The sequence below is a fragment of the Catharus ustulatus genome, chromosome 4 (assembly GCF_009819885.2).
Source record: "Catharus ustulatus isolate bCatUst1 chromosome 4, bCatUst1.pri.v2, whole genome shotgun sequence".
Classification (NCBI taxonomy): Eukaryota; Metazoa; Chordata; class Aves; order Passeriformes; family Turdidae; genus Catharus; species Catharus ustulatus.
The window spans coordinates 20,211,683-20,239,616 of NC_046224.1; the positions used below are offsets into that span (position 1 = coordinate 20,211,683).

Here is a 27,934-nt window from a genome sequence, read left to right on the forward strand (position 1 = left end):
GCCCCAGCGAGGCAGGCTGAGGTTTGCCTGTGGAGCAGCAGCACCTGCAGCTCCCAGTGCAGATCCGGAGCAGCTGCCCCGCACAGGTACGGACCCAGCAGGGCAGAGATGCTCCGAGAGCCACGCCGAGCCCCTCAGTGCTCCTGAGGGGGCTTCTCTCCACAGCTTTTCCCTTCTGGTTTTGCAAGACCTGACTCTTTTTTTTTTTTTTTTTTTATTATTTTTTTACCCTCTCCTTTCTTGAGCAACTGGTTGTTGTTGCAGAGGTCACTGAGGGGACTGGTGGAGGCTCCTGACTCTGGCATTGGGAAATATGACAGCAGAAGTGAATGCTCGTTAATATAAGGGATTTACTGAAGAAGAAAGACAAAATGCCTTTCAAAGGGCTTGGTTCACTGAAAGAAAGATTTTTTAACCCAGGAAAGGAAGAGGTGAAGAACACCATTAGTGACTCGCTGGGGAATCTGAGAAGGTAAAACCCAACAAAAATTCCCAGACAGGTCCATTGATTCAATTAATTAAGAGAAATGCAATATAGAAAAAAATGTATAAACATAAACAGAATATAGAGTTGCAAAATTAATATATCTGAGTACAGAGAGTGAGACAGCTTGCTGTAAGACAAATGTAAAAGGAGCAGTTACAACATCAGATGACATAGATCATAGAATATTTATATTAAACTAAAAAAGGTGGAAATAAATTATGAAATAATGTTCTAATATTGAAAAGAGCTTGAAAAAGTGTTTAATTAAAAAAAACCCAACCAACTTTTAAATAATTAAATATGACTAATTCTGTGGTTTAGCTTGCATGAGAAAAAGCAATTTAATGGGAATTAACACTCCCAATGATGCCACTCTTGAAATTAGACTTAATGTTCCTAAATTACAGGTTTGGGGTTTTTAAAAACTTGTTCCAAATCAGTAGGAGAAAATACACTGAATAGAGATGTGTATGTGTGAGTTTACTGACACTAGCAAATTAGAGCGAGAGTAAGGAGAAGCAGCTGTTTGCTAGCAAAAGCAGAAAAAAGATTAAAGATTTTTATCTTAACCTGATGGGTTTATGAGAAGAAACAGAGGATTTTTATTTTTAGAGAAATGAAAATCTAATGTAAAAAATGACCAGTTTCATAAAGTGAAAGATATTTTTCATTTAAACAGAACATTATTTCTGTTTGCAACGGCTACTGACAACACTTATTTGTGTAATCAATAGATGAGAGCCAGAGGGGTTAGTGGCATTTCTTCTATGCTTGATATTGTGTATATTAAATCTTTGTGTGGATCAGGCCAGCATTTTAATTGAAGGTGTTTCTAGTGACTGAATTGTATTTGCTTTCATATCCACCCTTTTGCCTTCTAGTGGGAATGCTATTCTGAGCCAAGAAATCTTGGTATATCTAAACAAACCTTTGTTCACAAGAAAATGTGGAAGAATGTACATATATCATACTACAGTTATTCTATTTCTTTATCATGTGAACAGAGTATCTGTGTTCTACACAGTTTCTACTTAACTTTTTTAAATTTACAGTGCTACAGATGAAGCCTGATGTTTTGCTTTTTTTACTTTTAAGTAATTCCAGGAAATCTGCTTATCTTTTGGAACATTGATTCAAGTAATTTATTCAGTGACAAATTCTGTGTGCTGTGGGCTCTGCTGGCCAATTTAACCAAATACCTGTGAGGTTTGTAGCTAGTGAATATGTGATGTGGCAGTACACTGGGCTCACTTCAGATTATCCAGATTGCTCTCCTCTTGTAGCCATATATTAAAGATGTCATGTTGGTTCCTACATAGTTGATAGTAAAGGCAGCCAACTTCAGCAACTCTGCTCCTGAATCAAATTAACCAAAATATCACTTGAGATACAAGAAATTTTGCTAAGCTTAATTATTTTCTGTTTTAAACATAGCTATCTCAGAGCCTTCCTTAGAGGTACCAATGAGTAGAGGAAATAATCCAAACTATAAAATCTTTTTACTATGTCAGATCTAAGTAAGAATTGCTGCAACTTGAGCAGTCTTGTAGGAAATAAGCAGTCAGATTTGAAAAGTTCCATAAATGAATGAAACATGCATGTTTTTAATATGAATTTCACTCTCTACAGCTTAGCCTACAAATGAGAGCATACACCTGTGTTTTTATATGGTGGTACATACACCTAGATACCAGCTGCAACCTTGGCTTTGCTCTTCATCCAATCCAATTGTCTTTAATGTGGTGAGAATCAGAAAAGAATTTGGTTTCTCTTCTAGCATTCATCGTAATTCGATGAATTATTATAATGCATGTCCTTGATTAGACCTCCAAGTGTGATTTCACTGACTGTGGTGTGTTGATGTCAAAACTGGCAAAGTGGGTAGAAAAATATGTTTTAGCTTTGGTAAATATGGCTGTTCTATGCCTTCCTGCCACATTTCCCCTGTCTTGCAAGCAAAGAGAGCAGACCCAGAAGCTGATGCTTGGCAAGAGCAGCTGCTCCATAGCAATTGTCTGCAGTCCAGCTCAAGTGCTAAAGCACAAACAGCATAAAACAACTTACTGCCTCCCCACAGGCGTGCTTATTTGGTGGATGCTGCAAAATAAGAGTCTGCTCATAGGAAGTGACTTTAGAGTGCCTGGGTCCTGAAAGGGAGGCAGGGGGGACTGAAATGAGAGACCCAAGAGCCATCCTTTCTTTAGGCTTCTGGCAGCTGTTTAATTTGTGAGATCTTAGATGCTTTAGAATATGTTGTAAATGCTTTGTATAATTTTTTTTTAATTCAAAATTTTCTTGATTAATTTTATGCAGTGGGGCATTAAAAAAATAATTAGAGAATTCAAGGCTTGGGTGAATGAATATCATAGTTGTGGCTCTGTCATCCTTATGTTTCTCAGAAAAGAAAGATTTCATGCAGATCTTCTTAATAGACACAAACACTTTGTCCTTCTGTGAACTTAACTGGAGTCAAGGAAAAAGTCAAAGGCTGAAGTAAAATCTTAGCCTCTGCCTCTCTAAGGATTTCAGGAGTCCTGGGCCAGCTAATGACAACTGTGGGCTTCCTGATGAAGTGGGAAGTGTCTAAATGAGTTTGCTCACTTAGCCCAGTATGGTCACTTTTAATGCAAAAGGACATATGGGCCATGCCACATGGCTGCTGTATGAAATGTAGCCCCGATAGATGTAGTTCTGACTGCTATGGATATCCCTTGGTGAATTTGCCTGAATTGCTGAAAACTGCATCTTGAAGCTGGATGAGATGCTTGCATTGGGCAGGACTCCTCTGACTATGCTGGGTCATCGAGTTATTCCTCTCAGATTTTCCCTTTGCACCCAGGCAGGGAGAGTTTAGTGCCTCCCAGACCGTGCAGTGCTGCGAACACGGCACTATGAGCTGTGCCTTTGTACCAGTGTAATTGCAAGGGCACAGTGCACTCGTGCAGCGCTGCACCGCAGCACCCCAGGGGCAAACATCCCTCCGGTGCTCCCACCTGCACTGAGCAGAGACTGTCCTGCAGCCCAGAGTGCAGCACCTGGCACATGCAGCCCCTTGGTGGCTGAGACTTGTGGGTTTCATGTAAATGCCATGCAGAAAACAAGAAGGGAGGTCTCATGCCCTCAGTAACCCAAGAGAGTTTGGATATTTGTGCTGGGATTTGGTACCAAGACATCAAATACAGGATTCATTATAGAAAAATCATTACCTGGAAAAATCCCTGAAGAATTAATAAGATCTTAGGAGATTGTATCTGCTTCTGGATTAATGATACTTTTTGATAATTACTGCATAGGTTTCTGAAGTTACAAAGGGATCATTGTAGTTACTATATTTGTAGGTGTGAGCTTCAAAAATTGTGTATGATTGTGCTCCAGCTGCCTGTGAAAGACTGCCACATCTGATGAAATCCGTTCTAGAATGTGTTTTAACATGACAAATATTAACATTTGCCTGTTACTGTAGAACCAATGAGTTTTTAATAAAATGCAATTAAATTCTGGTATACCTAATTCATCATTTAAAGAAAGAACTAATTCCTCTGCTAAAACCCCCTTAAACACAGAGTGCTGAATGTGTATGTGTTCTAGAGATTTAATTTATTGCTGACAGGGATTTTCAAAATTTCTTTCATGATTTCAAAATTCTGTATATGCCAGAGTAGGCATTAAATAAAAGAGAGAAATTTTGCTAAAGTTATTATGGGCACAGAATATAGATGCAGATTCAAATAGCTTAGCTCTTCTTTCTTGCCAAGTGTTGTACATTTGCTGAAAAAAGGAAAATAAGGTCTAAGGAGTGAACATTTCCTGGGCAGAAAAATGCACGCCTGCATATCCTGCATGAGGCTGATGATTAGAGGAGAGCACTGGCCTTGAAGCCATTTTCTTTTAAGTCTACAACTAGTAAAAATTTTCAGTGACATAACAAAAATACATAGATCAATTGGAAAATACATTTCTCATCATTTCATGGAGCTGCCATATCTTCATTATGTACCTGTTCAATGAACTAAAACCAACAAGCCAGTGGAGACACTGGCTATGTGAATGTCTGCACTGCTCTGATACCTATATTTTTGGACTGCTACTGAAAAATGGTTTTCTCCAAGACAAACATAGTATAGAGGCATTGAAATTAATCTCTGGGAGTGGTAAATAACTGTGTGGATTTGGGATGATGAACCAGTCCTCAACTTGCTTCTTTTACTTAGTCAAATACAATGGCGTAATAATTAATTTCTCTGCAGAGACAATATTGGTCCACAGTTCTAGACCTAGGACACCACTTTCAGCACTGAATCTGGGGTAGAAGGATGTTTTCACGCCTATCTGAATTGACAGCCAGTTGAAAATGTCCAGATGTTTTGGCTTTGCATGAAGTGTCTAATCTTTGCCAGCTGCCCAAAATAATGCAACCACTAATGTGTCTCTTATAAATAGAGCCTGGTAAAGGTATGAATATTTGGAAAATTGTTAATTGATTTAATTTCATAAATATCTTATTTTCTGTTAGGTGAAGACAAATTACTTCTTTTGGCTTGTTAATAACACTTTGGAGATGACAACAGCTCCAAAAACTAATTATTTAATCGTTTTTTCACTTGTTGAGGTCTTTATTTTTGGTGTCTCATTCTATTTACACCTACCTCTATTAACACATAGAGCATGGAATGTATGGTGTGTTCTTTTTAAAGTGTCTGACTGTACTAGTCTTGGTACTCACATTTCACTAACAAATGCTGTTTCCCTGCAGGTGAATCATAAGATCTCAATCACCCCCAATAACACCACAGCAGGATCACATTTTCTGTGTTACCTTGCTTGAATGGAAAGTCTTTGCTTCAGTCTGGCAATGAGCTAAGGATCTAACTTTGCAGTGAGCACTGGTTTGAAAAAGGAATTAAATAAAATAATCCCAGGAGTTCCCTTCTGGCCTAAACACTGGGATTTTAGTGTTGAAAATGTGAGGTGATGGACTCAAATAGCATGCTTATTTTGTTTTTGCTAAGACTGTGGCTGAAATAATGGGTTTATATTGTGATGTAAAAAGGAGTAGTATAGTAAATGATGCTCCAGTTAGCTCTGGAGCCTAAAAATGATGAGATTTTTAAAGTGGAACTTTATATTGGAAAGATATATTTAAGCGCACAAGAAGCCATACTCACCACCTATATCTGCAAACTGTCCACTGTAGACTACTATCTGTTAGATTGTGGGCAGTACATTAAACTTACAGCCACTGGGGAAAGCTGTGATTAAACCAAAACTGTCCCAAAAAACCCAACCCAGTCAGATGTAGCCCATCTATGTATGCTCTGACAGCATTTGTTCACAGTTGATTTTCATACTGAAAACTGAGGACTCAAATACATTTCAAATACGTACATTAGATTTCAAATACACTCAGCCGGGTGTGTGAAAGAATGAAATAAGTTATTTCTTATCAGAAAAGAGTGAATGAAATAATTTCATCATTTTACATGGCAAGCTGTGCTTCCTTTAGACTAATTAAGTATTCATATTTTTACAGTATTCCATGGCAGGCACAAAAAGAGCTGGATCCTGAGCTCAGTGCTTCAGAGTGATGCCAAAACTGAAAGGCTGCTGATCAAGGCCTCTCATAGTAAAGGCTTAACCTTAAGCTCAAGCAGTGGGTTAGTCATGTATTCACAACTAGCCATGTCCTTAATTGTTTCAGCACGTCAGAAAAACCATAATCTGCAATTTAAAATAAACCTGAACGGGTAATGTTAGAAAAAGAATTATCTAGCTCTGTTCTGGTGGGTGTGACTAGTTCTTTCTTACATCACCTTTCCTACTACAGACTTTGCCTGGTCCTGCAGCACGATGTTAATAGCCCTAATCAGATTGAGAGACCAAATTAAATTTTAATTGCACTATCATGCAATTCCAGATTGCAGGGAAGTGCCATTTTGTTTAATATTAATATCTCAGCTAGATTGCCTGTAGGAAAAAGGTCGGATACTCCAAGGCTGAGATGCTGCACTCCTGTGTTAGCTGGTAGCTATAAACTGTCACATGCTGATATGACTGGATGCCATTTGCTCCCATTCAGACCCCATCCCTGGCACCTTCCCTCCCAGTTCTTCCCAACTACACTGCAGTTGCCACACCAAATCTGATCCCAGGTAAAGCCCTTTCAGCCTCCACTGCTGAGGAATGGTGAATATACTGCGCAGAAAGCCCCTGTTTGCCTTCAGATCTCATTTCATAGTAAGTATTTTACACAGATGGCAACACCCTCCACAGTAGGTGTTGCAAGGGCTCACTCTGCAGTAAATGAAGTCCTTGTAGTGGCAGGTTATTTCAGAGAAGAGGGAACACATGACTTCAAATGCCTCCAGGCAGACAAAGTCTGGGCCTGTCTCTTTTGCATCTGATAGGGATCTGACGCCGGAGATGTTTCTCCTCTGCTGTACTGCCCTAATCTTTGTCTCATGGGAGAAAACAAATTCCAGGGAGTTTGGGGCTGAGTGAAACCATGCTTTGTGTTGTATTTGCCCTTTTTCATGAAACCTACTGGCAGCTCTGCTTTGTGGATCTACTTAGAAATTATGATTAATTTAATAATGTGTAAATTTTCCTAAGAATCAATGGAATTTATCACAACAGACCTCCAGTTAGATCTCATAGTTATGCTCATGAATAGCCCGTGAACATTTTTGCAGCTGGCCGTCTGGCTAGATGGCTCAGCTGTGCAAACTTCAGAAATCATTCAGGAAAAAGTGTTGTCTCTGCTAACCTTTCACGGCCTAGATGAGTGAGCATTAACTCACCTCACTGCCAAGAGACAAGCCCCTCACAACAGGAGTTACCATGGAACTGCCCATCACTGAGACAACGGCACCATTGTTTTTTCTTTCTCCACCTGTTCAGGAAGATCGATGGCACCACGGTGGAGGAGGAGCCCCTGGAGCTGACGGCGGAGGGGCGGCCTGTGGCGGCGAGCAGCCGGCGGCCTGTGCTGTGCGAGTGCCACTGCTGCGGCCTGCCCAAGCGCTACATCATCGCCATCATGAGCGGCCTGGGCTTCTGCATCTCCTTCGGCATCCGCTGCAACCTCGGCGTGGCCATCGTGGAGATGGTCAACAACAACACCGTCTACGTCGATGGGAAACCAGAGCTGCGGGTGAGAACACAGCTTCCTTCCACTCCTCTGAGTGGATCCCATTGCAAAACCACCCAAATGCCACGTAGCAAAGTCCTGTGAATGCACAGATTAAAAATACAGAAGGAAGTAGACACGTCAGTCTTGATGCACAGAGATGTGCCAGGCACTTAATTCCTAATGTGTTGAAGTCACATTAAAAATCTTCAAGGTCTGAGGATTTGCAGTGTCACAGAGAGGCTATAAGTACCAGAAATGAGAACTGAATTAGTTTGCATGTCTCCCAGGTCCCTGATCTGTCAGTTGTAGACACATTTTGCTGTGGTGGCAGAAGCTTTTGCTTTTTACTCTCTCTCAGGGAAATGTGTTCTGATACTGCTGCAGGAGGAATTATCAATTATTTTATGTAGTGCTGCAGCTACTACAGTCATATCAGTGGATAGTTTTCAAGATCTTAAAGCAGTTACTGGCAATAAGGCATCAGGTTTTTGACAATGTGGATTGTTGTCTGGAGCTATGAAGAGCTAGGTGCCAAGCTATTTTCAAATTTGCAGTGGTCCGCAGCAGATCCTACACAACTTTATCAATGCACCCATCATGTTCAATCTATCCCTTAGCGTTGCCCATTCTCCCTTAGTATTTGGCTGTGATTTCAAGTGTCCCTTTATGAATTTTTTGCTTGAATCTCTTGATTTGCTGTTCTTGTTGACTTATTTTTGGATAACTTTATAACTTTCTTGTTCTAAGAAATTTCACAAGAATCTTGGCTCTTGAATGAAATGCTGTGCAAATATTCATCAGCTTTTGTCCTAGATATTTTAACTTTGGTAAAGAAGAGTTTCCATGACTCATGATCATGGAAGCCAAGCTTAGACTTCCTGCTGAATTTGTATTTATTCTGTCTAATCCCTGCTCTCCAATGGTCCTGCTGGATCTTCCAGGTTCTGTACTTAAGAAAGAGAAAGTATGTGCCTGCATAGGTTGGGAGAAAATGGGAATAAACTCCTTCCACAAATCTAAACTCATAGTGTTTGGGCATGAGCACCTCCTGAATCAGGAGAAACCTTCTTCCACATCTCATGGTGTTTCTGCCTTCAGAAATTAACATTACCTAGAAATTCAGCTGGAAAGTGCTAGTACAAAATTAAGTGTTTACAGAAGTGCTTCAGCACAGGAATGTGGGACACATCAAAATGCATACTGATGGGGAGGAAACCCTTTAGCCTTCTGTAAACATGTCTGGCTAATTAATGCCATCTCGCTGTAGGTCAAACAATGAGCTGTTTTTTGGTTTGCTTCTTTGTGAGCGAAAAATCAATGTAGTGGGAAAAACTGTTTTCCTTTTAACATGCAGAAAGTAATAAAAAAAATGCGATGTTAAGGCTTATCACTATAGTTGTCAGTTCTCTGTGGTATTTTAATGACAGTTTTAATTTTGAATTAAAAAGATATCTGTGCTGCTTCCTCACAGAATGCTTACCTACCTTTCCCAGACATGTGATTAGCATGAAAACGATCATAAAGTGCAACATCATGGTTTCTTATTGCTCCAAAAGAGCTCTTCAGAGCTGAGGGCTCATGGAGGAAAGGTTAACATTGACCTTACAATAATGTTTATAGTGATTTAGGCCCAGAATGAAGGGCAGAAAGGGCATCCTCTCTTTGCTTTATTTTGTCTATGTTTTGCCCTGGGCATTGGCTATCCCTCTTCTGAGCAAGGTATGCAAAAAAAAAGTCATCAGAAAATGGAAAAATCCTTGTTCAGGAAGAACCTTGAGAAGACTGAAACTGCTTGGTATTCAAGGATGAGATATATAGTTAAAGGATTTTTCTTGACTGCAGGCATTTTTGGCTAGGAACCACCCATGACCAGCCCATGGCTGTCCTTCGGTATCCAAATCGAGCCCTACAACTGGCATCACTTCTAAAAAAAGATAAACTAGCCACTGGCTAGCATTACCTGGTTTTATTTTCAGACTACTTTGTCTTCAGTTGTTCTCCTTGCCCCCAGCTCTTTTCTGATCCCATGCAATTTAATGCTGATAGTAGATGATCAGAGTTCAGCCCTGATGGAGAGCCATTAACAAATCTGACCAGGATGAAAATCAACTCAAAGAATTTAGGCAACGTTGATAATCTTGGGAAAATGGATATGTCTATTGAAAGGTATCAGGTCCTTCTTATATCTCTGAGCAGTCTTGAAAGCAAAGGCTTCAAATTTGAGGAGCCCAGGGGAAGCAGTGGCAAGTGGCAAAGTTGAAGGTCCAGCATTAGCTACTTTATGGCTGAACCTTTCCTACTCCTAAGAGCAAAAGCAGTAATCTCATAATTAAACATCCTTTTGCCTTAACTGGGGGGTTTCAAGCTCAGCAATCCTGAACAGGCAGTGTAAAGAGGCTTGATTTGGAGCACAGGGAGCACTATTTCTGTGTGACTTCTAAGCCACAGTTGCCTTACAATGAGTATGCTTTATCCTGCAGTATGTGTCCCATTTCCTTTACAGTCAGCCCAATTCAACTGGGATCCAGAGACCGTAGGACTCATTCATGGCTCTTTTTTCTGGGGTTACATTGTGACACAAATTCCAGGAGGGTTCATCTCAAACAAGTTGGCTGCTAACAGGTAAGAAAACAACAAGCAAATGAATTAAACTTTAGAGCCTGGGAGCTGTTTTACACCATGTAAATGAGAATTACTAATACAACAAATTAATGTGTTTCAAAAATGCACATCTGAAGCTGAAAATTCAGTATTTATTACTGTAATCAAAAGTTATTTCAGAGGACAAGACTTCCATTATGGGTCTGTTGCTGATTCTTTCAATTTATCTTCTTCATCTAAAATTTTTACACAATTCTTCTCTAAACAATAATGCTTTCTGGAGAGTTCAAGGAAAATCACACCTAATGCTTCCAGCAATGGTTGAAGCATTTGCCTTAGTGCTTTTTAGCTCAACTTAACACCAAACAATAGTTTTCCAACAGCGTTTGGTCTTCCTCCTTTAAAAATTCTCTGTGGACTGAAGCTGGGCATAAGGGAATTACAGAACTATTTATGATCTGAGGTCACAAATCTATCCTCATGCACACAAATATCCTTGCCATGGCTGGATACAGTACTGAATGTAATTAAGATTGCATAGAATTTCTAATAGAATTTTCTGATTTCTGCTTGGTGAAGTCTGAGAATCTGTATAGATTTTTTTTTATGATCAAGGTGTTTGTCAGCCTATTTTTTTTTTTAAATTCAGCCACTTTTGAAAATGTGAATAAGAAAAGTAGCTAATTTTGTCATTGTTAACTTCGGTTTTTGGCTTTACTTCAAAAGGTCTTCAGAACTTTGAACATGATCACAAGGGAGAGGGAGGTTTTCTGAAGACAACTGATTGTGAATGAGCTCATGAGATGTGCATATTAAGGGTATTTGGGATCTACAGATTTAAAATTAAAAAAAACCCACATGGCTGGTACAAACTTCATTCTCTGCAAACAAGATGTGATTTATCTACAAATAGTAGACAACTGAAGAAATAAAGGAATGGAAATGGTCTTTATGAAATGTTATTTCTTGTACTTTGCCTCAAATCAAAGTACTTTGCTTTGAGAATTCTGCAAAGAGCTATACGGTTTAAAGACTGCCTGGATGTTCTTACCATTCATATGTCCTTGTGGAAATGTCTCCAGAACTGAGTAATCCCACAGAATTGCCCAGACCATTCAGTCCCCCTCTCTTCTGTCCATAACCAAAAGTTACTCAGAGTTTGGTTTGCACTGTTTCTTCAGCACTGTTCGTTTCCTCAATTATTCATTTCTCTACCACATAACAATGCTTAGGCAGAATGTTTTTCCATCTGCTGGGTAAGCCAAACAAATTAGCAAAGCCTAATCACTTCTCCAGCCTTTCTATTCTTGCCACCAGCTTCTGCAGCAGAAGGGCTCCAAAACACAGATGTTCACACTGTTGGCTGAATAATTCAGCATATTATTAATTTAGCTTTTGTTTCCTTAATTTACTTGCAAACAGTAAAATCAACTATATTTACATTGTAACTTGATGTGTTCTGTCAGCAGAGTGTTTCCTTAAGTACAGGCTATGCACAAGCACAGACAGGTCTGCATTTACCCCTCTGAGAGTTTCCAACTCAATCTACTGGTATATTAAAACATCGCATTATGGATTTGCCCATCATAACTGGGTTTAGGAGTAGAATTTGCTGAGGAGCAAAAATAGCTCAAGAGCTAGGATCAAAGAGAATTTCTATTTGCAGTACTAGGATTCACTGTGTCCATGTTTTTCCTTTATTCTTTGTTTACCCAACCAATTTCAGCTTAGGTAGGTTCGCCAGTAGTGCCAAGTTTCAGTTTCAGAGAGATTATTTGCTAAGACACAGGGCAGAAAAACAGGGGTTCTGTGGCCAATGAACCTACCAGTCCTAGAAAGAGGAAAAACTTTATTTTGTTCCGGGTGCACTCTGGAAATTAGATTCTATGCTATTACTGAACTTACAGACTTAGGCAAAGACTCCTTTGCCACTTGTTTAAACTGTGCAACCTTGAGCATATATATGGATGACCCACCCCAGGCACTTCTCTAATGCACATAATTGTCTGTAATACTGTGGTATTCAAATGGATCTCATAATGGCTGAAAGTATTGAGTGCTTTATGGGTTTGCAGCAAACCCCTCTAACACTATGTAATTTACTCAATACATTCATCCAAATTGATGTGATCTATATTCCACCGAAAAAGTTCATCAACCATTTAATGACACCATCCCTTTAACCAGTTGCTCATCCTCAAACATGCATCTAAATGGGATTTCAGCACTGTTTGGTGGATGCATGAAACATGAGACACCCCTTGATATCAGTTTTCAGTAAGATCACTCTGCTGGGCAGAGGAGTCTGTAGCTGAAGAAGTCTGTCTTGATCCAAAAGTAGCAGTTATCCAGAGATTGTGGTAGAGAGGACAGAAGAATATGTGAATTAATTGAAAAAACCGGGAATATTTCTTGTCAAAGTGGAGACCAACTTCTTTGTGATAAATGGCAGTGAATTGATGAAAAGATGTTGCCTCTGTGGAAAAAATACTCAACCTTTTAAATAGTAGCAGGAGAGTGACTGGTTCTAATTCTGTACAAATGATGCATTTACAACCTAGGCGTATTAAGAGTTGGCATTAAAATAAGTAGCAGAGATTGGAAACTCAGTCTTCAGAGATAGCTGTTTGGATAATTAAACATGTTCTCTTTGTTACAGTTTCTTCTTTCACATGGTTATTAATCGACATCATTTGCTGTAGTTCCCTGAGTCAATAGCGTTATGATAACAGACCTGATATTTCTATTAGCAGTAAGAAAGCAAAAGGCAAAAGTCTTTTCTTCAGGGATCACAACAGAGAGATAAGTAATACTTATTTCTCAGTTAAATGTTTACTTGGCTTTTGAAGCAGTCTCCTAAATGTCAAGATATGACTGTGGGCTTTGTGTTCCAACTCACATTTAAAGACTGTTTTCTATATAAATCAGTCCCTTTGTCACTTCTTTCTGCCTGCCTACTCAGCTTCTTTGCTTTTGTGCTTTCCTGTCACTCAGATAATGAGGTGTCTAGGCATGGGCTGTGGCTTTTGTCAATAGGTGTAGAGAATTTAGATATAACAGTGTTGTTTTTCTGACTGTAAATTTTTCATGCTATAACACAACCCTAATCCTACTGTGAATAAGATCAGACACAAAAATGAAGACACATATATTTCCTGTGAAAAAGTTTTCAGAGATTGAAATGCAAACAATTTAAATACTTATTAAAAGGAAAAGAACGGCAAAAAATATTTTAAAATAAGTTTATCAATTTTTGAAGTGGAACATGAAAACACTTCTGAAAAATAGACAATAATTGTATTCTCTTTCATGCTACTTTTCTCTATAGGGTATTTGGGGCAGCTATCTTTCTAACATCTACACTGAACATGATCATCCCTTCTGCAGCAAGAGTGCATTATGGCTGTGTGATGTTTGTAAGGATTCTTCAAGGTTTGGTGGAGGTAGGAGTATACAACATTTTGGTCCTTTCAAACAGTTTGATTTTGAGATTTGGTTCTAGAAGTTCTAGGTTGTCTTTCAATCAGGGTTTCTGATCAATATATGGTTTTACTTGCTACTTATTTTGAGATAATAATTTTTTAATTATACTGATTTATATTTCGAACTTCACTTAAAGTTACAAAAAATGTATGTTCCTGGTGCAGCAATTTGAGTTATTTTAGTTTTCTTGTGCCATCAACTGCATATACTAAACAGTGTTTTTACCTCAGAACATATTACTGTTCAAGTAATGGGTAATTCAGATTAGTTTGACATCTTCATACTCAAGCAATCGAGTTTTTCCAGACATACCTAACCCTTCCTATACCATTCCATGGTGACAAACAGCTAGGCAGTAGGGATAGTATCAGCAACTACTTCAAGTGGAATGCAGAGAAAGCAAATCATGTGATGTGTGAAATGTCTGCCAGGGCGTCACGTACCCAGCCTGCCATGGGATGTGGAGTAAGTGGGCCCCGCCGCTGGAGAGAAGCAGGTTGGCTACCACTTCATTCTGTGGTGAGTTGATGGGCTTATATGGTTTATGTAAGCAGGTAGCCCTATTAGATTTATTTTATTAATTTCTTTTTTTGAAGGAGATGCACAAAGCTTCTGCCCTTTGCTGCAATCAGCTTGTACCCTAAGCTTAGAAACTTGTGCATCTTTTTTTTTGTTTAATTCATCATCATTTTATCATTTTAAGCCAACAGTCAAAATGACTCTCATAATAAACTAAAATGGGTCTAGAGGGTCACATGAGAGAACTTATATTGTATTTTTTATTTGCTTCATCCTTAGGGATTCCATTTACTGTACATACTCAATGGATGGTCCTAAACAAGCACACACTTTAAAATTAACTAAAAAGGACTTCAGTACTTTAGGCTGGTTGCTCAATATACTGCAGGGGAGGTGATGTAACTTCTTGCCAGTAGCTGCTCTGTTTCATTCTGTTTTGAGTAATGATCAGACATGTACTTTGCTCTTTTCTCTGCGTCCCTTTCCAATGCTGACAGCTGAAGATGAATATCTGTAGGAGTAAATTTTCAGTAAAAATGTAAAAGTCACAGGAAAAAAAATTCTGTCCATCAGCAGTAGAGTTGTATGACTGGGAAAAATACAGCACTAAAAAACAAGATATAGGATAAAAGGAGGAGTAAAACACATGGGAAAAGTCCCATGTGCTTTGTATATTATGAGAATTTTGTTTTTACTACAGATGGCTTAATTATTCAGGAGTTTTCAATTCCTGCAGAAGAAAACATCCAAAGAAAAGCCTCTCCACCCTCAATATTCCCTCCTTAAAATTCCTATCATGGGATCTCTAGAGAAAGATCTATCCTTCAGCTTGACACCTATTTTAGTGGCTACAGATCACTGATCCTTGCACTTGAAAGGTGCACAGGAGCAATGAAAAAATAGGCAAATCCAGGTTAAGCAGGTTCCTGGTTCTTCCAACTACATTTGTAGAGCATTAACAAATGTTTATTAACAAAATATGTACTGCTCTCAAAACCACAAGTATCTCATTTCCTAGAATAATTCAGAGCAACACTCTTCACATGTAAAGCCATTGGCACTGGCTTGCACTGGAACCTCTTGTCTAGATTGCATTTAAATACTCATTTCTTTCCACAAGACACTTAGAAATGTATTTCACCGGTATTATGTATTTCCAAATCAGAAACCTTGACACAGACCACATTTTTATCCTCTTTATCCCCCTGAAAACATTTGCCTATTCATTCCAGCTGTTTGTTTTTGCTGTTGATACGATTTAACATGTTTAAAACATGGTTACACAGACCCAGGGTTGGTTCAAACACCCTCTCTGCTACCAGTGCTTGTGTGGTCATGGGTCTGGGGCCATGACAAGAGCGTCCAAACATAACTCCAGTCATCAGGATTCCTCCATGAAGCTTCTGAAACTTGGTCCATTATTTTCTCCAAAACTCATCTCATACACCACAGTGCTAGGAGGGATTTCCCACTCAAGTGCACACATACAGCTAATGCCTCTGTAGTGGTTTGTCATTATTCTTGGATTTGCAAATCCTATTTCCCTATAGGGCACAACTCTGCAAAATTAAACTGGTGACCCATGAGAGGTCAGTGCTTCCTGTCACCCTAGTAAAAATTTTGCAGCTTTCATCCCATTCTCCATGTTCATAAAAAATCAAACACATCCCTCCAGTTCTGGTCTCATGAGCACCTGTCTGGATCATTGTTCTGAAAGCGGGGCACACCTACTGCAGCTGACATGTTTTACTGATCTGTTTTCTCTTCAGGGTCCTACGCAGGTGCGGTCGTGGCCATGCCCCTGGCAGGGGTGCTGGTGCAGTACATAGGATGGTCATCAGTCTTTTATATTTATGGTGAGTTACCTAACATGAAGGACATCTGCCAATAGATCAGTGCTGCCAGTTGTTTACTAAAACCTGTCTAACAAGAATGGATCAAAGTTGTTTTGATGAATGAAAAGGTTGCAAATGGGTACTCCAATTTATTCCCTACTTATTGCAGATTCTGAGAGCCCTCATTTCATAATCATCTGTTACAAAAGGTTGTAAAATCATAATGACCAGGCTGCAGCCCATGGTTACCCAGTGACAGGACTGGATGTGATTGCAAAGCTTCCTCTGCAGCACAAACACTTGTGTGGGACCTGCCTCTTGTGTGGGAGTGCACACTAACAGCAAAACTTACAGCAAGTGCTGCTGACAGGGAGCAAAATGGACCTGCAAACTTCTGCCCTGAGAAATCTTCCCCATGTTGCCCATCTTTAATAAAGCAGTGCAATCTTCACAAAGTGGTCCCATGGGTATGGCCTTGTGGCTGACCTGCGGATTCTTCCCCTCACAGTGTATGGCAGAGTGTCTCCAACCAAGCTTACACATCAGCAGCCCAGTTAAAGTGGTTGTTCTCTGTCTTCCCTGGAGATACAGGACACACCACAAGATTTGCCATTGACATCTTATAGTGAAGTCCCTTCATGCAGATTGCAACCACATTATTGCCTGTCTGCTTTTTTCTTTCCCTAGGTCCTACGGAGAGCTTTCCTCCTGCCTTTTCTTTGCCCCATGCATAACATAATAGAAGTGACAAAATGCTCAAATGCTTTTCAAGCAGGTATACAATATACATGGAGTTAGTTGCCATATTTTGTTACTTCCCTGGGCATAACTTCTATGCAAGTTCTGTTTAACTGGCACTTCAAACAAATTTCAAGGCTTGCAGATACGGCAGTGTAGATTTATTGTCTTGGAAAACCAAGTTGCTTTTCCTGCCTCTTCAGGAATGTTCGGGATTGTTTGGTACGTGTTTTGGCTGCTTCACGCCTATGAGAGCCCTGCTGCACATCCAACAATAACCACTGAAGAAAGGATATATATAGAAACAAGTATAGGAGAAGGGGCCAGCCTAGCTAATGCAAGTGTAAGTAAAAAAAGGCTTTCTTTGCTGTCATGTGTGAGCACTTTGCAGAAGATGAGCATTTGACTGGATGGATACTGTTATCTGTATAAGAGAGGCAGAACTAGGGGCTTTTCCTTTCAAGAAAATTAGAGAATCAGGCTCTTGCAGCCGGACCAGATGAGTACAGGAAAACATGTAATGCTGTTTAAGCCCTTGGCTTATGGAGCTTCTCTGATCTAGGGAGGGAAGGGATGGACACATTCTGGTCTCCTGCTCTTGAGTAACTGTCATGCTTGTGCTGAAAAATATCCATGGATTTAGCTAAATAGGAATGTGACTGCAGATGTTAAATTATCCAGCTGCCTTTTGAACTCCTGTTAAGGATGATTGCAAATCTAATGGCTTAAGGACTGGGTTTCTGCCCTGCTCACTCTCACAGCAGCTCAGGTCCTTTAAGACTTCTCATCCTCTCTCTGAGAAGATCCTGGAAACTTTGAGTTGAATCCTATTTTCCCATCAAACTTCCCTCCATTCCCTTAGGCAACCTATTTTGGCAGTAGTGGAAAAAAAAGGTGTTTTTGAATACTGTTCCTTCTTAGCTTTCAGTTTTGAACATTCTGGAAAAACTCCAGTTCTTTCCTCTACATGTTCTGGATAATGGCCTTGCTAGGAGTGTAAAATACCACTTTCTTTTTGGGCATACATCTGAAATTTTTCTGATCAGATCCTGGCTGGAGACACACACACAGTTGTTCCAGGTCACACATTTTCCCTGTAGTACGATGGTTTTAATGCAGAGGAAACTGGTACCAACTTCATGATGGCTGCATGCACAACTGCAGGCATATGGTGGCCTGTAGAACACAATCAGTATTTTTTTTTTTTTAAAGGGAGAATATCAATGTGCACTGCCATAGCTACAGATTTCAGCTTCTGGTTGGAATTCTATTAAAAATCAATAGGTCTCTGAAGTATGTTTCCTACTGTATGGAGTATTGGAGCATAATACTAAGTGAAAATGTCAAAACCAAGTTATAGAAAGTAAATTCTGTAATTTAAGGCCTTTTTTTCCCCTGAATTAATTAATTAGGTTGAAGCAAGTATCTGCTTTTTGCTGTGCTACTGCATGTTCCTTAGCTTGGACAAGCCTTTTTTCCCACTCCACTTCAATAGAATATCTCAAACTGGATCATGCCAAAAAGAGGGGAATGGCACAAGGTTTTCTCTAGCTTTCTTTGATTCTTTTACTGATCCTGTTATCCCAAGAGCAGGATTCCAGAAGACCTCATGTAATTTCAGTAAGCAGGGCAATAGCAGTGCAGTATCCACCTTAAAAATCCTAACTGTTCTAAGAAAAATTTTCTGCCTCTTTTTTACCAGTAATTCAAGAGATGTATTTCACTTGCATTTTAAAGAATGTAACTTGTATGCAATGTACCTAGTAGACTTGATAATAAAAGATACTGGTTCTTTATTGTACCTCTGTCTACCCAATTTTGTGGGTTTTTTTCCCCTAGAAATTTAGTACTCCCTGGAAGAGATTTTTCACTTCAATGCCAGTTTACGCAATCATTGTGGCAAACTTCTGCAGAAGCTGGACCTTCTATTTGCTCCTTATAAGTCAGCCTGCTTACTTTGAAGAAGTCTTTGGATTTGCAATTAGCAAGGTAAATGTCTGAGAATAAGCAGTGACCTAGGAGATGTAGCAGGGGAGGTTCAGGTTGAGCATCAGGAAGAATTTCTTCACTGAAAGGGTGGTTAAATATTGGAACGGTCTGCCCAGAAAGGAGGTGAACATTATACCTGGAGATGTTCAAAAAATAACTGCACATGGCACTTAGTGCTGTGGTTTAGACCTGGAATCATTACAGTAGATTATTCTCAGTATTTGTGATTACATACTTCTGCTGACCTGATAGAAATAAAAGTATGTGAGCAACAAATTATTAGAAAAAGGAAAGAATGGAGAAGTTATTTTGGGAAATAGTTGATTAAAAACCCCCACATATCATTAAAAACCACTAAATAAGTATGCAAATAGAAATGCACATTTTGTTTAATGTTGACTCTTTAGCACTTAACCAGGTCATTTGTATCCACTTCTTGATTTTTGTGACTTTTCATTAGCAATGAAGATCAAATTGTTTGTAAATTTATATACCCTGCCACCACCATTTCATTAAAATGAGAATTGTTACATTCCCTGTTCAGAGCATGAATGAAGAATACAGAATAATTGTTTTAGAAATTTTTTTAAAAACTCTTTCACTTATCATGCATACTTGCTATGTGGTGGGTATTTTCAAGCAAGTATGAAGCTGGTAACAAAGAACATCACTATTTATCTATTCTGGGAGCACTGTGTGCCCCGGCTCTGCAGGAGAAGCAATGGTTGTGGCATGGTGGCAATGACACTCTAAATGGCCAAGTACAGTATGGAGATGAAGAAGAGGGATATTAAGAAAAATTACTTCTGTTCATTCTGAGCTGCTTTTCATTAATGTTAGAGTTGCATCACTGTGAACCTAATTAATTTAAAACCAGTGTAAAACTGACTGTCAATGTAAGGAGGTTGCATGCCTCAGAAGGTAAACTCAAACTTCTCACTAAATTACTGCTTCAAATAAAAGTGTTTAGAAGATGACATGCTGTTCACTAAGACTCTGCCTCAGGGGTCATACTGAGTCAGATCCTATTTGACATCTTCATTAATGACCTGGATGATGAAGCAGAGTGTACCCTCAGTGGGTTTGCAGATGACACAAAACTAGGAGCAGTGGCTGGTACACTGCAGTGTTGTGCTGCTGCACAAAGGAGCCCTGGCAGGCTGGCAAAGCGAGCTGACAGGAGCCTCATGCAGCCCAACAAGGGAAATTGTAAAGTCCTGCACCTGGGGAGGAACAAGCCCATGCACCAGTACATGTTGGGATCTGCCCAGATGGAAACACCTTAGCACAAGAGAACCTGCGGGTCCTCCTGAACACCAGGCTGCACACGAGCCAGCAGTGTGTCCTTGCAGTAAAGACTAATGGTATCCTGGGCTGGGTCATGCAAAGGCCACCAGGTAAAAGGAGGTGATCTTTCCCCTCTACACAGTAGTGGTGAGGACACACCTGAAGTACTGTGTCTAGTTCTGGGCTCCACAGTACAAGAGAGGCGTGGACATACTGGAGAGAGTCCAATGAAAGGCCATGAAGGAATGCAAATATTTTTCCTGTGAGAAAAGGCTGAGAGAGCTGGGGCTGTTTTAGCCTGGAGAAGAGAAGGCTTAGCAGGGTTCTCATCCATATGTACAAATATCTGAAGGAAGAGTGTAAAGAAGATGAAAATAGGCTCTTTTCAGTAGTGCCCTGGGCACAAACTGAAACATGGGAGGTTCCTTCTGAACATGAGGAAACACTTTTTTACTATCAGGATGACTGTATACTGGAACATGACCCCCAGAATTGTGGAATCTCCATCCTTGGAAATACCCAGAAGCTGTTTGGACTCATTTCTGGGCAACATTCTCTAGGCAATCCAGCTTGAGCAGAAAGAGGCTCCTTCCACCTCAATCATTCTGGAACTCTGGGATTCTGTAAAAATGAAAAGAAGATGAACATGAGCTGTAATTCCACAAGAATAAAAATAAATCCATGTTTTTACATATATGATTATTTGATAATTCGTAAAATTACATCGTAATGTCAGATTTTATGCTGTATGGTCTTCAGTCCCTATGCAATGTGGAGGTGCTTCCTTCCTTTACACAGAGGCAGGCAACAGGGATTGATTTGTTATTCAGGAAGGAGGTCCTTGAGAAGATGAATAACAAAAATATATAAACACAGTTGAAAACCAAGACAGAGCACTCCAGTATTAGGACACATATGACAAGGTTTTGTGATGTCTACAATAGAATTTAATCTAGAATTTAATATAAGCAGTCTTCCATGCAACTCTTTAGTGTAACCATGAGTACTAGGGATACAGGATGGCATTTCTACGGTGGGATTCTCACTTGTGCTCTGGTTTCTCCTCCTGGACCACAAGAAGATATTTCTTCCCTCACTCAGTTTTGAGCAGCTGCTGTAATCAGATAAAGTGATGCAGGACAAAAAAGGTGAAGAAACATTATGATTCCTGTTCTCTCACTCCTAAATCTTGAAGGAGAAATGACAGTCAAGTACTCATTTGTCTAATTGCAGGTTGGCCTTTTGTCAGCAGTTCCTCACATGGTCATGACAATCATTGTGCCCATCGGAGGGCAGCTGGCTGACTTCTTACGGAGCAGGAAGATCTTAACCACTACCACTGTAAGGAAGGTCATGAACTGTGGAGGTACTATTAGATTCTGAAAATATGACATTTCAATAGTGTACTGCAGTTGATGCAAGTATCATAGTTTTGCCCATGTTTAATTGTAACAAGAGAAAATTTACCCAAGATTGCATTTATACCTGGTTAATCTGAAGCATTAAGTGGAGAGCTCATGCCTCATTACATAAATCCTTACTCATATGAGCATGCTTTAAAAAAGGGAGGAGACAAGAAGCCTGGTTAATAATTGAATGGGCAGTAGCATAGTAGAATCAAATAGGCCTCATCCTGCAAACTCATACAGAGAAAGTTAACCCTGTACCACAGTGCTGGAGAGATCATTTCCCAGTGGATACATTCTTGAAGTAACTGGCCGTGTTCCCATTTGCTACATCCAGCAGAATCCACTGACAAGTTTAGGCTGAAAGGTTTAGGGCGAGGGGTAAAAAGTGAAGGATGGGCAGGACAGTTTTAACTCAGCACAAAATAATTTGTTTCCATTTTTGTCACTGAAATGAAAAATCAGTGACATGTAGGGTTGATATTGAATTGGAGAAAAAGATTTCAGGCCAGGCAGCCTGTGGAGTAGTTAGTTGCCACTGCCAGTTACTGGCTTGCATTATTTATAGATGGCACTGGCTCCTAGAAACAGAGATGCCTGCAGCCAGTGATACCACATAACTTGGCTATGCATCTTCACAAAGGATGATCAAATTCATTGTATTTCCAGGGTGTATTAATAGTGTCATTAAAACAAACCAAAATAGAAGGATTGTAATGTTACATATTAGAAAATATTAATTTCCCGTAATGGCAGAGACTGGAAATTCCCTGTGATGCTCAGGGATGTCCTGTGGGTAGCACAGTTGTATGTAAAGCACTTTTTGTTCCATTTACCAAGAACATCTTGTATCACTACAACCATGACAAATTGAAGGCAAGTGTTTTTCTTCTTTCACTAGGTGAAAGTTCACAAACCTACTAGGTTTATAGGTTTGTGAATTTTTCTGCCCTTTGCACATAGTCACTTTATCAATTGTTTTCCTGTATTGCTCAATGAATACAGTGAATTAACTTCACCAAATGTTTGAGTAATTTATACAGCAGTGAATGAGGAGAAAAAAATTATATATTCTCAAATAATAAATATACAAATACTTCTGCAAATGCATAAAGCTTCCAAGTGTGTTCCAGTATAGCTGAAAGATACAAAAGAATTTTCTCTCATTTTAAGCTGGTATTCTGGATAGTGCTTAGCATTAGTATTTTCATGGCAGATAGAAATTTAAATGCAATTCATTCTCATGTGTTTCATTTATGTGAAGGCTTTGGGATGGAAGCAACCTTGCTTTTGGTGGTTGGTTATTCTCACACAAAAGGTGTGGCTATTTCCTTTCTCGTCTTAGCAGTAGGCTTCAGCGGCTTTGCAATTTCAGGTAAGAATCTTCTTGCTTTTACTATTCATTATAAAAGTGATGTTATTATCCTCACTGTTCTTACTGTCATAATTTCTATTAATTTGTTTTCCTCCTAATATGGCAGCTTATGGGTGTTCATTATTTCTTCCCACATCAGAACTGATTTACTTCAGTACCTGTGAAACATATTGCATACGGGACATGAAGCTTTGAAAAGCTGTTCTTTATTGATTCCAGTTTACATCAGCTTTTTGCTTTTATTTCTAATATACTTTTATCCAGTCAGTCACCTTTTCATCCTGTCTAACTGTGTGCCTAAAAGGAAAGAGGGAGAGACAGAGGGAGAGAGAAAATGACTCTGCAGTGAATAGCCCAAGAGCTATCAGCTGCAAGCCTGTTCTCAACCCTAGCACCTGGTTTCTGCTTTCTGTATCAGCCCTCCCTCTGTTGCACCCTACAATCAGCCCTTCTCCAGAAGTTGTTTCTGGCACTTTCATGAGTCTCATCCATGTTTTGTAGTCTCAAGCTGTTTTGTGGCACCAACAGTGCCAGCATCACTGAAAAAAAGGCCTTTTGTTATGAAATCAGAGTTTTGTTAAGAAGATTGAACATCTTCCAAGAAGACTGTCAAGAACATGGATCTATTGAACAAAATTGACCAGCAAAGTCACTACTGGTCTCCAGTTATTCCAGGATTGTGCAGATGGGAAGTGGTTTTGCTGCTCAGTTAGACGGTCCTAGCATAGCTGGCCATTTCTATCAATCAACTTTTATTGCAGGATTTTCCCAGTAGTCTACTTTTTACCTTATTTATTACCATGCACTTGGAATTCATCATCACCTCTTGTGATCAACCATAGTTAATATAGCTAATTTTCATTACCTGTAGAATGAGAATTATCTGAGCTGATATTTAGAATTTGTTTTTATTTCTTAACAAAATGTGTGCTCAGAAGACACACTACAGTAAGGATAATTATTTTTCTTACTGGTTTATATATTTTTTTATCATGTTGTTAAACTGCTACTTGAAACACTAATATAAATTTAACTAAAACCACTACTACATAAATAAAAAGATGGAAGACATTTCACTAATTGGAGGCATTGATTCCTTAATTTAAAATAGCTGACAAGTTTGCTGTTTCAGTATGAGAAAACGGAAAGTACAGACACTTCAAACAGGGCCAGACTAAACTTTATTTTCTACTGTTTCTACTTTCTAAGCTGTTTCTCTCATTGTTTGCAGGCTTCAATGTGAATCACTTGGACATAGCCCCTCGTTATGCCAGCATTCTGATGGGCATCTCCAACGGCGTGGGGACACTGTCGGGAATGGTGTGCCCACTCATTGTTGGTGCAATGACAAAACACAAGGTAACATTTCTCCGTGTTTTCTAGGAAAAGGTTTGGTAATGCAAAAGTTAAAGTACTTCAAAGATTCCTGGGGATGCCATTCCATCCTCGGTCTCTGCAGTTGTTGTTTGTCTTAAATATGCACTTTTGTAATACCACCTTGGCCTCATTCTCAGATATTATAAATCATTATTTCTGTAGGCAGATATTATTTATTACCTGAGCCTGAGTCTTTCAATATCTCCATACAACTGTGCAATGTTCTCCAATGCATCCATACTCCCATGGCAGAGTTTCTAAGCAAACATTGATCTACAATAATATTTGTGTAGTTGTTAGAGAAATGTCTGCATTTCCAACTCCACAAATACTTCACAGGCAGGAGACAGACTTTACTGTGAGAAAAAAATAAACAACAAAGAAACCTGAGTTTTATTATACATGCTGTAGTTGTATAAAAAAAAGAGTAAATCTTTGCAATGGTTCTCATAAATTGTTCTATCTTCAGCATCAGGAATCAAACAGTGATCACAGTTATTCCTCAATATGTACTAATTCATGGTGTAATTTGCCAGAAAAAGAGCAATATTTTTTATTACTGAAAACTTAATGAGACCTGCACCATTTTTTCAGACCCGTGAAGAATGGCAGAATGTCTTTCTGATTGCAGCCCTGGTGCATTACAGTGGTGTGATATTCTACGCTATCTTTGCTTCTGGGGAGAAGCAGGAATGGGCTGACCCCGAAAACCTCAGTGAAGAGAAATGTGGCATAATTGATCAGGATGAACTGGCTGAAGAAACAGAGATGAACAATGAAACTTTTGTAAGTCCCAAGAAAACCTATGGTGCTACCAGTCAAAATAGTGAAGTACAGAGAAGGGAATGGAGGAAGCAAAAGCAACTAACTCAAGACATGGAGGAACAGACTTCTTACCATTATGAAAATGGAAATTTTCAAGATTTATCTTAATACTTGAAACTGTAAGATTTGTATAGCTACTCCCATGACTCCTAGCTGCCCCAAATCAACATGTATCCATATTTATTGTCTTACTCAATTATATAATGTCTGGCCACATGGCTAGATTTGAGGGGTGATACTTCCCTCCCCATGATGTGTAAGAAGGTTAACAAAAATGGGACTGGGATAAGTGATCCTAAATCCTCTCCGACCCTGCATGGGTCAGGCAGCATGACCTTTGGAGACCAGCCCTGGCAGGGCTCCTGTCTGATGCAAGCTGTAGAACTGGCTGTAGGAGCAAGGAGCTCCCTCATCATCTCACCTGAACAGAGAAAGGACAAGTGATATCAGATGGTTGATCCACAGTGATCTGTGTAATCCCTGAGTCTACAGGTCACAGTCTGTATGTATTAGCTCATGGTAATAGATCAGAGCAGAGAGAAAAGCAGATTTACGACAGTAGGCTGTAATTAATTACCAATAGTCACTCAGCAAGGGGAAGGAGAACATGTGGCAGATGTGGCACAGGACTGCTTCAACAGTTCCTACAAATTGATTGGCAGATACCTTTATATGCACACTCCACAGAGTGACAAGACAATAAAATGGATACTTGTAAAATTTCTCTCCCTCCAAAGATTTTGTGCTGGTATGAAATAATTTTGAATACAAAATCATTCTTAGTGATGTGATATTAATAATCCTTATGGAAGGAAATCTTAGCCCTGTTTTGATTAGGATTCTCACTCAATTCATTATTGTGAAGTAATTTGAATATATTTTTCTAGTATTATACTGGTAGAAATCCTGGTCTCAACAACAGTCCTTGTTTAGGTGAATGAGCTTACTTACAGGACTAAAGTCTTTAGTTCTGGATCTGTAATTTCAATGCCTCAGTCTTGCTCTTGCTATGAATGAAGCACTGTATCATTTGAGAATTAATGGAGTAACTATGTATAAAAGTAATTATCCTCTGCCCATTGGTATATTTGACAGTATAAAGAGGCTTTAGCCTTTTTCTACCATTTTTAGAATCAAACAGTGGAGCATGCCGTATCATCTCAAACAGTTAGCTGCAACTCAGAGACTCATTGTGGCATTAATACTCTTTTCAGAATGGATAATTTCAGTAAGCTGTGATTTAATTTGTCTCTCATTGTAACTACTGCCTCATTAAATTCAAATGAAAGTTATTGTGTCTACCCAACTTTGTGCTTTGTGGTATTTCAGTATTATTGTTCTCATGTCCCATATACAGTCCCTGTGATGCACTCGAGATTTGAACATTTCTCAGACGCATTTTGCTATTTTATTGAAGTGCAATTGAATAGTATGAGCGTGATTATACCTGTACATTCATTTGAATCCATGGATGATTTATCTTCCCTACACACAGGTATATTGGGAAGTTAGCTAATTCTCTGTTCATGTCTTGTTTCTCTTCTACTCAGCAAAATCCAATCTGCAACTGTATATGAGTAAGAAGGAAAGTGAGTTGAATGGATGCATGCCTAATTTGACTACAGTGAAGACTTTTGAATTGATATGAGCAAATAATTTTGTGAAAGGAGTAGTTTTATGTACAGCTCAATCCTGCTTTAAAAAATCAGTTTATGAATAAGCCATTAAAAAAAAATCTTGTCACTTTATTCTGTTTAGTCAGAAAATAGTATATTTTTTTAAATTCAAAACTTCATTTTAGACTAGAGTTGCTTATTTCACTGCTGATATTTAGAGCAGGTATAAGAAAATATATTGTTTCTGTCAAGTGATAGTCAGCTTTTGGGGATTTAGTTGGCAGGACCTTGAGTCAAATGTTTTCATCAATCCATCACAATAGCAGGACCAGCTGCTGTAAAACTATTTTGCAACATCCACCACAATTTACAAAAGAAAGAGGGCCATCGCTTTGCATATGTGCAAAGCAAACAGCTTCTTCCTCCTCTCCAATAATGTAGCATTCATGAAGTTGCTCCATGAAGTCTAATAGGGGAAACCATATTATGAAAGGATTTAATATAAGAATCTGTGTGAGTATAATCTGATGGAGAAAAGCGAAGACCAGACAACGTATTATTCTAGAAACAGTAACATTTGCTTAGAAGCAGCATCATTTTTCCAGTAATGTTGAAGGGTAACTTTCCTGTCATTAAGAGGAGTACAAAGGGAGTGAATGTTGTTGTTATGACAAAGAACTACAAACATCCAACAGTTTGGGAAATGGCCAACTGGCCCATGAGAGCTCAGTTGCCTCTCTGGTGAGTGTAACTGCTATTTTTTCCTTTTGCAGATACACCACAGCTGTCACAAGTGACAAGCCACAGCTCAGTTTAGCAGTATCCACAAACAGATTTCACTGATTTAGTTCAGTGGAGGTTTGACTTCACTGGTGTCCCAGGGTTACATTTCAGCACTATTTAATGCATTTAAAGAAATGCCTTAAAACATCTGGACAAGCTTTTGCATTTTTCTTTTCTAAATTTAACTGTTTTCACTAACCCAACATATCAACTCTTGCCAGTTGACGTTACATACGTGCCACAGTGCTTTTCCAGGCACTCTGAAATGAGTGAGTGAGTGGGTGAGAGAGATGTTTGGGCTTTCTCCCTTTCCTTTTCATTTGTTTAAATATTTAAGGTGCATTGCATGAAGTGCAAACATCAGCACTGCTTGGAAACAAGGCTTTTTTCCTGGAAATCTCTGTACTTAATCAACCCTTTGATTTACACAGTGGCTTCCACAATCCTGTATGACAAAGAATAAAGACAATCTGTTGAGAACAAA

The 27,934-nt window shown here is 39.1% G+C and overlaps 1 protein-coding gene across 3 annotated transcripts; it reads left to right on the forward strand.

The window, feature by feature from the left end:
* SLC17A8 (solute carrier family 17 member 8) lies at positions 1 to 27,934 on the forward strand. 3 transcript variants are annotated; one of them, XM_033058736.1, is made up of 13 exons: positions 2 to 86; positions 265 to 472; positions 7,385 to 7,637; positions 10,120 to 10,238; positions 13,546 to 13,660; positions 14,132 to 14,219; positions 15,989 to 16,075; positions 16,996 to 17,135; positions 18,632 to 18,781; positions 21,302 to 21,434; positions 22,739 to 22,849; positions 24,081 to 24,208; positions 24,821 to 27,934. In XM_033058736.1, the coding sequence occupies exons 2-13, from the start codon at positions 330 to 332 to the stop codon at positions 25,157 to 25,159; spliced, it is 1,806 nt and encodes a 601-aa protein (XP_032914627.1). In that variant the 5' UTR covers positions 2 to 86; positions 265 to 329; the 3' UTR covers positions 25,160 to 27,934. The 3 variants fall into 3 exon arrangements, with proteins under 3 accessions (XP_032914626.1, XP_032914628.1, XP_032914627.1); XM_033058735.1 differs by having other exon boundaries at positions 1 to 472; XM_033058737.2 differs by having other exon boundaries at positions 1 to 472; positions 24,858 to 24,980.